Below are 12,934 nucleotides of genomic sequence, written 5' to 3' on the forward strand. Positions count from 1 at the left end.
TACCTGGAGACTGGGGTTCTGAGAGCTTAGTGGAAGAAAAGTGGCTAATGGGAATCTGTCCTGTCTTCCCTGAGTAAAGAACCTTGATGTTCAGCTGAACTGGTGTTCTCCAACCCAGACACTACCTGTTTCATTTTCTCACCAGTTTACTTTTGATTTGTTTACTGCTTGGGTTGTGGGAGGAATCTGGGTGTGTCCACCTGCCTTGTCCCTGCCCCCACTTTTTAATATGAGTAATTTCAGATCTATAGAAAAATTGCAAGAATAGTGCAGTAAGCAGCCTTTACCCAGATTTACCAGCTGATAGTGTTCTGCAACAGTTGCTCTTTTTGTTTTTCTTCTGAACCCTTTGAGAGATTATAGTAATTATGACATTTTACCCCTAAATACTGTCATCAAAAAACAAGAACAATCCCAGGATTACAGAAGCCTTTTCACATGCAAGAAATTTACTGTAGTACTATTCTATATAATCCATATTCAAATTTTTTTCATTATCCCCAAAATGTCCTTTACAGAGTTCCCCCCACCTTTTAATTCAAGACTTATTCAAGTATTACATAAGTATTTTATTGCCGTATTGCTTTGTTCTTTAATCTAGAAGTATTCCCAGCCCTCTTTTGCAGGAGGCATGGGGTGTCTTGCGTGACATTGCCATATTTAAAGAGTCCAGGTCAGTTCTGTAGAATGGCCTTTCAATTTGGACTCATCTCTTTCTTCATGATTAGCTTTAAATGAGACTTTTTTTTTTTTTTTAAGGTAGCAATACTATGTAAGTCATAATTATCAAATCATGAGGCCCAGGGTCAGTTTGTCTCATTATTGGTGATGTTAAGTTTGATCACTTGGTTAAGATAATGTTTGCCAGATGTCACTATTGTGAATATTTCTTTCCCGTTTTGTAATTAAAAGTAATTTGTGAATAAATAATCTCTGGAGTGGTATTCTAGGTATTCTCCCTGATTCTGTTTCCTTGCTGAACTTGCTGACTCGTTAGAAAATGCAGTGACAAGGGCCTCCATTTCACCATAGTAACTTAAAAAACAAAAACTGCCAAAGCATAATTTTAATAAGAGTACGTGGGACCTATTTGATGCTAGCACCAGCATTTCTTAGGGCCCTAAAGAAAGCCTGCATTGCCGGATTCTGTGCTACAGGTGCCCCTCAATCCTTGTAGCCCCAAGTAGTCTGAACTGTGCTGGCCAGGGAGGCTGCGACTGCACAGGCAGGACTCACAGCACACATCTCCTTTTGCTTTCAGAAGTGACCAGGGAGGCACGTCCTTACCATGGGAAGGAGGCTGTGGATCCGAGACAGGGGCGGGCCAGAGGAGGCGACCCCACGCACTTCCACGCAGTGAACGTGGCGCAGCCTGTCCGCTTCAGTAGTAAGTTGCAGACCTGCCCTTACTGGAACACCAGGAAGTACAACCCTGACACGGCCCCTGCCTCTCCACCACTACTGTGTTGCATGAGGGGCTTCCCAAAGCAGCCCTTAGAGACCAGTGGGGGGAATGAATGAGGCTGGATGGTGACCCACCCAAAGTTACCCAAAATCTGCCAGTAATTTTGATAGAGAGGGGGTTTTACCATGTTGCCCAGGCTTTCTCAAACTCCTGAGCTCCAGCGATCTGCCCACTTAGGTCTCCCAAAGTGCTGGAATTACAGGAGTGAGCCACTGCACCCAGCCCTCTGATTCCTTGTCTGCACCTGAAGAGCTTCCCTGCACACTCAGGTGTGCCCTTCATGGAGAGCAGATTGTGCTGTTCAGCTTGTAACCATCACAGACAGTGCTGTGGCCATGCTCAGGGGCCAGGGCTGCCTCTCCTTTCCTGTAATCTATATGCCTTTGTGAAGAAGTCATACACACACATGCTTACATAATAAATACATGGGCATTTGTCTCTAGAAGTTTTACTAGTGCCACAGGACATAGATGCACTTTAAAAATGGCATTTTTAGCCACTGCACTCCAGCCTGGGCAACAGAGTGAGACTGCATCTCAAAAGAAAAAAAAAGTGCATTTTAAATTTTACAACTGGCTTTGCTAAATTACTATAAAACGGGTCTCTGATGTTACCTAAGGTGGGCTGTAAATTACCGGGCATTCCGTGTGTGGGTGTAGGAGTAGGAAGTGACAGGTGGAGGAGGTGAGAAGACGCTGGCCAGACTCAGTGGTGCTCACGTATTGGCTGGCTCCTCAGCTTTGCCAGCTGTGGCATCGCCCACGCCTTCTTTTTTTTTTTGCCTGTGGGAGGCAGGGGCAGGTCACATGGTGTCACTGCCCTTTCAGCTGTGATCCTTTGAGCTGCCATTTTAAGGGAGCCTCCACTGCAAATGCTCATGTAAGTAGAAAAGGAGAGAGGGGAGTCAGCTCAGGAGGCAGCAGGCTAGCTGGCAGCAGAGGCCAGGAGAGCTGGGCATTGGAAGCAAGGCGCAAAGTGAACTGCACAGGAAGTTGTTCTGTGTTGTTAACTCAGAAAATGAAATAAATTTATTTATTTATTTATTTATTTATATATTTATATATTTTTTTTGAGACGGAGTTTCGCTCTTGTTACCCAGGCTGGAGTGCAATGGCGCGATCTCGGCTCATCGCAACCTCCGCCTCCTGGGTTCAGGCAATTCTCCTGCCTCAACCTCCTGAGTAGCTGCGATTACAGGCACGTGCCACCATGCCCAGCTAATTTTTTGTATTTTTAGTAGAGACGGGGTTTCACCATGTTGACCAGGATGGTCTCGATCTCTTGACCTCGTGATCCACCCGCCTCGGCCTCCCACAGTGCTGGGATTACAGGCTTGAGCCACCGCGCCCGGCCTTGAAATTTATTTTATAAGACTTAATCTGGCAGCCATTCTTGGCTAGTGAATAAATTAAAAGATCTTACAGAAATGGGAGGAGTCACCAAATATACTTGTATCATTGTTAAATCTGTGTTTTTGAGAAACAAAAATCCCATTTCTACAATAGGGTTTCAGAAGCAGAGCTTCTCCTCTCCAGCCTCAGTTTCCCCACTTCTCTAGGGGTGATTTACAAAGTGTACCTGTCCCTGATGGAGCACATAAAATTTCCGTTTTGGAGCTGGATCCTAACTTGGGGGACAACTCCCCTTCTGTCCTTCATGTTTCCTAGGGAAGTGCCCGACAGGGTGGCACCACTACGAAGGCACGGCCAGCTGCTACAGGGTCTACCTGAGTGGGGAGAACTACTGGGATGCTGCACAGACCTGCCAGCGCCTGAATGGCTCTCTCGCCACCTTCTCTACAGACCAGGAGCTGCGCTTTGTCCTGGCCCAGGAATGGGACCAGCCTGAGCGGAGCTTTGGTTGGAAGGAGCAGCGCAAGTAAGTCCTGAATTGGGGACCTGAGGGGCATGGAGTCAGAGTCTGATGACCACTGAGCACATGACCTCTGACCACTCACTAAACTGCTGGGGCACAGCTGGCAGCCGACATGTTAGGAAGGCCAGCGTTGCCCACTGGAAGTGCGTGGAGATCCAGGGGTTAGAGTGTGTGTTGAGATGGGCAGAGTCCCACGTTGTGGGACTTTGGGCCAGCCGTTTTCATTGGTCCCCCTCTGTGGATACAACAGCAGTTGCTGAGGGAGGGCACGGGGCCTGGGGGTGCTGGCTTGTGAGGGGAGAGCGGCTTGGTGTAGGGCTTCATGGGCGTAGTGTGAGGGGTGTGTAGTAGGTGGGGGTTTTCCCCGAGAAAGAAAAGGAGGCCTTCGCTTAAAGACCCAAGCTGGGTTTTGACCTCACAGTTATGCCCTGTGTGACTGGCAAATCACAAGACTGAGTTGTTTCTCCTTCTACAGCTACAAACGGAGAAAACTAACTCTTAGCTCACAGGTTGTTATACTGACCTCACAAGGACAGGCCTGTGAGTCCAGTGGAGAAGCAAGAGGGCATAGCCCAGAGGGCAGGGCAGCCTTGTCTCTGAGGACAGCTGTGTGGTAGCACAGCACAGGCCAAGGGCAGAGTATCCCAGCCCAGGGCTCCTGCCATGCGGGGACACCTGCTGATGGGCATCTCCAGGCTTGGGGCTGGAAAGCTGGGCCAAGGGGCATGGACTAGGCAAGTACTTCAGCCAGGTCCCAGTGCAAGGTCCCCTCAGTGCTAGGCCTTGCGTGCTCAGGAGCAGGCTGCAGGTTGAGGTGGGCTGGCTCTGAGCGGGAAGCTGTGGTAGTGTTTTCAGCCACCATGCTAGTGGGTATTCACAGGGGCTTATGAATTTATTGAGGTGTAATTCACATGACATGAGACTCACCTCTGTAGAGTAGTCACAGACTTGTATTTATGGGGTTTCATGTCTACCAAGAATAAGATTGTTCTTGCTTAAATTGTGAAAGCTTTACTGGTTCAGCTCATAAATACAGTCGTGGCTAGAGTTCCCTGAGATAAAACTTTTCCTGCCCTGTGAATTTCTTGTTTTGAATTTTAGTACATTCTAACGTGAGTGTTAAATCACTCATGTTAGAAGCTCTGTGTTTTGGAGGTCAGTATAGCTATTAAAAGACACACAGTCATTGATGGCTGCATCCATCCTGCCACTGAGGTCTCTGTCTCTGTGCCCTGCAGGTTGTGGGTTGGCTATCAGTATGTCATCACTGGCCGGAACCACTCCTTGGAAGGTCGCTGGGAGGTCGCATTCAAAGGTGAGCCCTTCTGGTCTGTGGGAGTGTTTGAAGCTGGGCAGAGCCACCCTGATTCGGGGGATACCTCAGGGGCCTCCCTTCCTCCCTCTCACCCAGTGCTGCTTGGCCTGTAGGGGTATGTGCAGGGGACATGGAGAGGGTGAGCCCCAGTTGCAGCGGGGGCTGTGGTCATGGGGCTAGCACAGCCTGCAAGTCAGACCTTACATTGGGCTGTGGCCATTTCTAGAACTCATTGTTGCTACTTTGACCAGCTTTCTACATTGTTCCTCCTGCCTTTGAAGTTAAGGACCTTGGAGTATAAAAATGAGCATGCAGAGTGTGCCCCTGGCAGCCTGGAGAGGAGGACAAGCTTGCCAGGACAAAGAAGGTCAGAGGGAGCATCCAGACCTGAAGGAGACTATCAGCCAGACAGACTTAAAATAGGTTGCACGCATGCCCGTGTGTGTGTGTGTGTGTGTGTGTGTGTGTGTGTGTGTGTGTTTCTCAAAGATTTCTTGGAAATACCAAGGCAGTATGTGTGTGGGCACACACGTGTGTGTGTGTGTGTGTGTGTGGTTTCAAAGATTTTATGCTGAGCTGCTTGGAAATACCAAGGGGGGTGTGTGTGTGTGTGTGTGTGTGTGTGTGTGTTTCAGAGATTTCTTGGAAATACCAAGGCAATATGTGTGTGGGCACACGCGTGTGTGTGTGTGTGTGGTTTCAAAGATTTTATGCTGAACTGCTTGGAAATGCCAAGGCAATATAAAGGTAACATGATGGCTGCTGTTTCCTTTATATTCTCTGGTCTCAGGCTTGGCCTGTCCCTCCTATCGCATTGCCCTGGCACTGGCGAGCTCCTCCCGGGTTTATCCCAGCAGTGCCCTCTCCAGCTGCTGCCAGGGCCACACTCCCTTGCCCTGCCCCTTGTCAGGCCTGTCTGTTGGGCTGTGCTTTGTGCCTCTGACTTGAGCTAGGATTTGGGTTCTTTTCATAAACATACCCCAGTTCTGCTGTTGATGACTTAAGTGTCTCTGAGAAAGACAAATAAAGAGTGGTGGGCCCAGGGACAGGGTTGAAAAGGGTCAGGGCCTGGGTGGCCAGCTTCCGTGAAGAGAAGAGGGCCCTACAGAGGCAGGGCCATGCCTGGCTCTTGGGACAGGCCAGGAGCAGAGGTGGGGGGTGCAGAGCACAGCAGATTAGGGCCACACGTGATGTCCCACTCCTGCTTAGGACAGGTGCCACCCTGTTCTTATGTCCTCCAGTGCCCTCCTGAGAGCTCCACCTCCATTTGGATATGAGTGCATTGTTTAGATTGCCCACGGGAACTGGTGACTAATCAATAGCTTCTGGGTTTCCAGACCCTAGAGTCAAAGTTTACCTTGTAGAGGATAATTCTCCTAGTAGCTTGTCCTCTTGACACTGGTGGTTGAAGAGAGAACATGATTCTGAGTGGGATAACAGCACATTCAGAGTTGGGGACTTCGAGCCCCATGCTTGATGTGAGGATGGCAGGGGTCCTGGGTGGGTTTTAATGGCCAAGTGCAGCTCAGTGGCTCCATTGAAGCATCAGGAGAGCTAATCTAAAATTTAGAAAAAGATTGAATATGTGTGTTGGTGGTGGCAGCCACAGCTGGTGTAGAGTTCCCTGTTTGTGCCAGTCAGCGTATAAGGGACCCCACAGCATCCGGGAGCTCCGAGGGAGTGGCCACGCGCCACTGTCTGTGCTCAGTTAAATGGATTTGGGAACTCTGTTAGTGGATTTAAATACTGGTCACATAACAAATACTAAAAATAATTCTTCTGCTGCAGGATAACTGGCTCTTAACACAGCTAAACATCATGAATGTTTCTGGGCTTAAAGAGATTAAAGAAACATAAAACCAAATGTGGCACATGAACCTTGATGGCGTCCTGGGTTGGGAGGCTTATAAAAAACTTCAAAAGAACAACTGAAAAAATTTGAGTGTGGCCCTTTGGAGGATTCATTTTCTTAGGTGCAGCAGTAGGACTGTGGTTGTGTGGTTTTAGGAGCCGGCATCCTGGTGTCTGCAGGGGAGGGGCGCCCAGGGTGGTAGGGCAGAGAGGAGCCAAGCAGCAGGGTGCGGTCAGCGCCGAGGCGGCTCGGGTGCGTGCACTCCTCTTTCCACAGCAGCATCCGTAAAAAATTCCCATACTAAAAGCGAGCTGCAGAGTGAAGACAGTACTGTGTATAAAACAAGCTAACAAGAGCACGTCCAGCCCAGCCCTGCCCTTCTCCTGCCCAGGGACATGGTACAAAGCAGAGGGACATGGTCTAAGGGGTTGGCCCCCCCAAAAATACCCAGAAAACCATGGGAAGTGGATGTAAGTCTTTTGTTACTAATTCTGAACCCTTCCCTAAGAAAATATTGTACCTGAGAATATTAGCTAATGATGGTAGGAAGGCCTCACACTAAGATGTTAAAATGTTTATTTCATCTACATGTTGTCCACCTTTGCTGTGTTGTGTGATGTGTTCTGGATTGGCACAGTGCGAGTGAGTGATACCATGGTACATAGACACTATACCCATGTGTCGGCACCCTGCGTACACATTTGAAGTTGGGAATTCATTTCCACTGGGCTCCTGTGCACCTTGGTGGAGTGCTCTCCAGCCGCTCCCCCAGGTCCACACCAGTCTGTGAGCCCTGTCCAGGGTGCCAAGATCCTGCAGGTTTGACAGCACCAGGTCATGGTGTGCCCTAGAGACATAACTGCCACTGCCGCTGCCGCTGCCACTCCATAAGACGTGAGGCCAGCATTTTTGTAACATTCATGCAGAAAGGTTGAAAAAATACAGATCCTTGTCTAGGGAGAATGATCTACACCACCCCATGTACTGCTCCCAGGGCCTTGCTGTCAGCACCAGCAGTGTGGCTTCTGTCTGGTGAGTCATACTTGATATTTACGTTAAAACAGAAAAGTGGAAACACCATATGTTTAATGTGTCCACATGTTGTGTCACTTGCTCATTTAAGATCACTCAGTGCCTGGCCCTCATTTTTCCCCCATGGTGTCTTAGCACGCACATTGCAGGTCGGCTGAGGTCAGGAGGTGTGCGACTTAGTAGAAACCTTCTTCTCTCCCCAAAATCTTGTGACCAGTCCTTCATGGTCTCTGTCTTCTTTCCTGGTGCTATACCCAAGGGATTGTAGGGTGTTGCCCCCTGAGGCCAGCCGTCAGGGCTGTGGTCCTCGGCCAGGCTGTGGTCCTGGGCCAACCTGTGGGACCTAGCGTCTAGAAGCCTCAGTCAGCAATGAGGGAGGGGTCAGGCTGGCCTTGTAGCCACTTGCCCTCTGGTTGAAGTGACCACTGGACTAGGATGGGGTCAGCTGGGATCAGGCTGCAGTTCCTGGAGGGAAGATAGCCCAGAGTGGGGCGGCTGCCACCATGATGGGGCATTCGAGAGAATCTGGACTGCCCTTGGTGGGCCCTGAGTGGAGGTTCATTCTGTGGCTGCCAAGGTGGCAAGACAGGAACGGGAGGTTCTTTGAGGGTTCAGAAAAGTGAGTGAAGGTCTCTCCACCCCAGGAACAATGGGGACCTAGGGGGTCAGGGATGGTTCTCCAGGCTCGGGGAGCAGGGCCAGACATGGAGGTGGCAGTGGTTGCTCACGAATGCGAGAGGAGATGTGGTAGAAAGGTAATCAGATGACATCCAGATGCCCTCGCCTGTCAGACTCTAGAGCAGACCATCCCCTGGTGGCTGGTGATGGCCCAGCCCGAGGTTCCCATCAGCCCCTTGCCCACAGCTTATGTGTGGACACATGGGAGGGGCACCTGGAAACTTGTTGCCGCCTTGTCATGCTAGGGTGGCAGGAGGTAAGGAGGAGCATCTTGGAGGGAGACCTGGGAGGAGGGCTCTGCAGAAGGAACTGCTCACAGTCACTCTGGTGGCCAGGGTGGCTGCTCACAAGGCCTTTCTTCAGGACAAGGATCTTCAAGAAGAGAGGGATGTTTAAGGTAAGGGGGTGTCCAGAAGGCAGTGGGAGACCCTGAAGAAAAATCTGCAGCAGTCATCCCCAGTGCAGTATAGGGAGGCCTCCCAGCTCCTCTCATACCTTTGAAATACGTCCAGGATCTCGTCACCTGGCGCCAGTCTTGCAGTCTTAACCTGGACCTGACACTCGATCATCCCTCACCTGATTGTGCTAGTGGCCTCTGTTTGGTCTCCTGGCGCCAGCCCCACCGCTCCCCACACAGCTGCCGGGGTACCTTTTCACCTCTGCTCGCTCGTTCACAGCTGTCATTTCTCATAGCAGTCACAGTTCCATCAAGGCCAGCAGCCCCTTTCCTCACTACCCCATCACGTACCACTCCCCAGCCTCTTCTCCAGCCCCACAGGCTGCCTTAGTCGTGGCTGCCACCGTGAGTACTTCCAGGGACACTCCGAGGATGAGCACCTGCCCCCTTTGCAAGGCTGCACTTTGGGTAGGCATGCTCTCTCTGCCTGACCAGCCCCCATCACACCTGGACGCACAGCTGCCAGCAGCTTCCTTGGGCAGGGGTGCTATACAGGTACCAACACAGCTCACTTCCAGAAGGGAGCACTGTGTGGCTCACTGGGCCCTGGCCTAGAGTCCCGCATGAGCCCTGTTTTGCTGGTTGCCTGAGCCCCTCTCTGACTTGGCTGTGCCTCAGTCCAGGTGGCTTTTGAGGGCAGATGCTGGGTCCCAGGACTCTGCCCTGAGAGGTCATTTGTGGCTTTGGTCTGAGCTCTGCCATCACATACTGTAGTTGTGCCCAGGAACTCTGGGCTGGCAACTAGCTTTAGCGCTCAAGATTTTTTGTTTGTGCCGGGCGCGGTGGCTCAAGCCTGTAATCCCAGCACTTTGGGAGGCCGAGGCGGGTGGATCACGAGGTCAAGAGATCGAGACCATCCTGGTCAACATGGTGAAACCCCGTCTCTACTAAAAATACAAAAAATTAGCTGGGCATGGTGGTGCGTGCCTGTAATCCCAGCTACTCAGGAGGCTGAGACAGGAGAATTGCCTGAACCTAGGAGGCGAAGGTTGCGGTGAGCGGAGATCGCGCCATTGCACTCCAGCCTGGGTAACATGAGTGAAACTCCGTCTCAAAAAAAAAAAAAAAAAAAAAAAAAAAAAAAAAAAAAAAAAATTTTTAAAAAAAAAAAAAAAAAAAAAAAAAAAAAAAAGATTTTTTGTTTGTTAAAGTTTCGGAGGAACCCGTTTGGTTTTCATTCTATGGGACAAGAAGCCAAAGAGTGAAGAAGATAGTGTCTAAGAGGGGAGGGGCTCCACTTAGGTGAGAACGCATCTGTGGGAGATGAGGAGGGTGTGTGGGGGCTTGGGGTCCTGGAGGAAAGGTGGGGTGGTATACAGCATGATGGTGCTGACACCCACTGTTAGTAGCAGTGGAGACGAGCCCTCCGGGTGGTGTGGGGTGGCAACTCCAGATAGTGGGCCTCTTCCCTGCCCTGCTGTGGGTCTGATACATGTAGATGAGGCAGACAGGATGCTGGGCCTGGATGTCCCTGGGAAGGGGGTGCAACTGTTGCAGGGGCTGCCTGCTGGCCCAGCACAGGCCTTGCAGGTCTCCAGGCTTCCTGACAGCTGTCCTCCTGCCCATGCCAGGGCACCATGTGTCCGCAGGCCCATAGCGTAGGCCTGTCTCCAGGCTCGCTGGCTCTTTTGAGGCAGAGCCCCATGTTTAGTGCTGGTGTAAACAGCTCCAAAAGATGCAGATGGGAATGCCAGAGGCTTGTAAAAGGTGTGAACTGCACTGCCATCTTAGAAGGGGGAGAGCGCCAGGTGTGCCTTCATTATTTTACTTTCTGGGAAAGGTTGCTTTGTGTTTCCAGTGATCGTGGTTGAGTGAGCCTCAAGAAATCGTGATGGCCAGACTGGAAGGGCTGTGCAGGGGAGAAAGTGGGCCCTAGGGCTGGCTGCGCCATGCCCTGGGTGTGGTCAGAGCCCACCTGGAAACTTGCAGAAGAGAGGTTTGGAGGTTAGCAGTCCCCAACCCTCACTCTCTCCATGCGAGGGTACCTGGTTTCTAGCTGCCTTGGGCCTGGCTTAGAAAGGCAGGAGCTGACTGGGCGACAGTTTCCTTTGAGTTGAGAGAGGTCCCCTGGAGCCAGTGCTTCGCAAGTGTTCCCAGCAGCCAGCTGGTGGCAGTGCCGACCTGCACCAATGCTACCTGACAGCGCCTTCCTCATGGGTGCTGGGTGGGCTTTCTGAGTCCTCTCTTTACGACTGAGTGTTCTGTCCTAAGGGAGAACTTCCCTGCCTATTTCCCCTGTCCATTCCCCTGTTTGCATTTTAATCCAATGTGCTATAATCCATTACTTCGTTACTCATGCTGTTGCTCTAACGTTAAATGCCACCCACTAACCCTGATCGAGCACCATCTTCTGGTGCTCAGGCTGGCACTTGCTGCTACCCAGGGTTTGTGGGCTGTGTGCTTGCAGGCTCCAAGGAGTGGTCCCTCCTGAGCCCAGCACCTGGGGTGACTCCCAGAAGGTTGGGGAGTCCCAAATGAACAGTTGGCCACAGTGACCACCAGCATTTGGCGGTCCAGACCCTGTGGCTGATGATTCTGTCTGACACCATGGTCCCCTTGAGGTCTGTACAACTTGTCCTCTGACATGATGTTGTCCAGCCCTATCATTTATCTCCCCCACAGGCTCCTCAGAGGTGTTCCTGCCCCCAGACCCCATCTTTGCCTCAGCCATGTCTGAGAACGACAACGTGTTCTGTGCCCAGCTCCAGTGCTTCCACTTCCCCACCCTGCGGCACCACGACCTCCACAGCTGGCACGCCGAGAGCTGCTACGAGAAGTCTTCGTTTCTGTGTAAAAGAAGTAAGCCCCCTTGAGTTAGCCTTCTTCGGGAATGTCTGGGCCCTGGTGTCACCTTGTTGGACCCTGAGTTCAAGGTTTCTGAGGCAGAACCTGATTTGCTGTGTTGCCAGGGATGCCGGCATCTTCACCAGCTCACACCTTGTTCCCAGGGCCCATTTGCAGCTCCGTGACCAGGGCAGCTGGTCAGCATTTATAGCCCACCATTCTCTTTCCCAGGGAGGAGACAATCATCCCTGTCCTCCCGGTTGCAGTGTTATTAAGCAATTAAATGGGAATGAGGACCCAAAGACTTGGCAATCTGTGGCGTCTCTGGAGCATCTGAGTTCATTGGTCACCTCCCCCACACACACTGTGGGTCCTTCTGCCATCCTTCTCTCTGCTTCTCTGTTCACCTTGCCAGTCTATGGTGGTGGTTTTGTTTTTGTTGTTGTTTTTAAGCCAGTTGACTCTTTATTGCTTTTGGGGGGCAGGACCTTAGGAGCTCTTGGCGTGGTGGGTCCCCTTCCTCTTCACCATCACAGGCTCCTGGCCTTGCAGGATGGCGCTGGCCCTGGAATGGCAGCTGTACACAGGTTGGGGGGGCTTTGTTCTTGCGGATCCCGTGTCTGATGTTGTCGAGCATGGTGCAGGTGTTGTTGACGGTGGTCCTCTCATCGGAGGTGGCTGGCTTCCACTGGCCAGATCTCCACTCCATGACCACCACCACACCTGTGCCATCAGCTGCCAGCTCTACACTCACAGCCCTGCGGTGGTGAATCAGCTCGTTTTAGCGCAAGGATTTGTAGCCTTCAAGTTCTCAGGCTCAGTACTGTGGGTCTGCTTATTCCTCTTGATCGGGCCCAGCCATTGCTCGAGACCATCCATTGCAGATGTGCAGACAGGGTGAGGGTTCCTCCCAGGCGGCTGGTAAACGAGAGGGCTTCATGATAAACCTTGACAGCTGGTGTTGACTTCCTCTGCCTAGTTTTTGCCTATTATGTTGTCTATTTTTTACCCTTTTCATGTGAATTTTAGTTTTCTGATCTTCTTTATTGGTTCTCTTAGTTTGTGGATTTTCGTAGATTTTCTATTTAGATGGGTTTGTTTCTTCTTTCAAATCTTTGCCATTTATCTATTTGTTTACATTTATTAAAGATGTGGTTTTACTATGTTGCCCAGTCAGCTCTTCTTGCTACAGTCTCCAGGACAGTGTTGATTAGAAATGGCGGTAGTGAGCATTCTTGTCTTCTCAGCTTAAAAGAGAATGCTATTTTAGTGTGTCAACATTCTATATAATGTCTTCCATGAGATTTTAGAATGTACCTTTATAAAGTCAAGGAAGTACCTTTCTATTCCTAGGTGGCTGGGAATATTTATGTTACAAAAGTGTATTGATTTTTATTAAATGTTTTTAATGCATTTTATTGGGGCTATGTGGTTTTTCTTCTTCAATTTGTTCAATCATTATTTTATATAATAGAT

The 12,934-nt window shown here is 50.5% G+C and overlaps 1 protein-coding gene across 3 annotated transcripts in view; it reads left to right on the top strand.

Annotated features, from left to right (window-relative positions):
* The window catches only part of DGCR2 (DiGeorge syndrome critical region gene 2), a 69,264-nt gene that overhangs the window by 37,366 nt on the left and 18,964 nt on the right, over positions 1 to 12,934 (top strand). For 2 of the 3 annotated variants that reach the window (XM_017512104.1, XM_017512106.2), the window contains exons 3-6: positions 1,262 to 1,387; positions 3,124 to 3,343; positions 4,579 to 4,655; positions 11,297 to 11,473. In XM_017512104.1, coding sequence (XP_017367593.1) covers positions 1,262 to 1,387; positions 3,124 to 3,343; positions 4,579 to 4,655; positions 11,297 to 11,473 — 600 coding nt within the window. The remainder of the gene's footprint in view (positions 1 to 1,261; positions 1,388 to 3,123; positions 3,344 to 4,578; positions 4,656 to 11,296; positions 11,474 to 12,934) is intronic. The other variant, XM_017512105.1, reaches the window with a different exon arrangement.

Source organism: Cebus imitator, unplaced genomic scaffold (assembly GCF_001604975.1).
Source record: "Cebus imitator isolate Cc_AM_T3 unplaced genomic scaffold, Cebus_imitator-1.0 Scaffold461, whole genome shotgun sequence".
NCBI lineage: Eukaryota > Metazoa > Chordata > Mammalia > Primates > Cebidae > Cebus > Cebus imitator.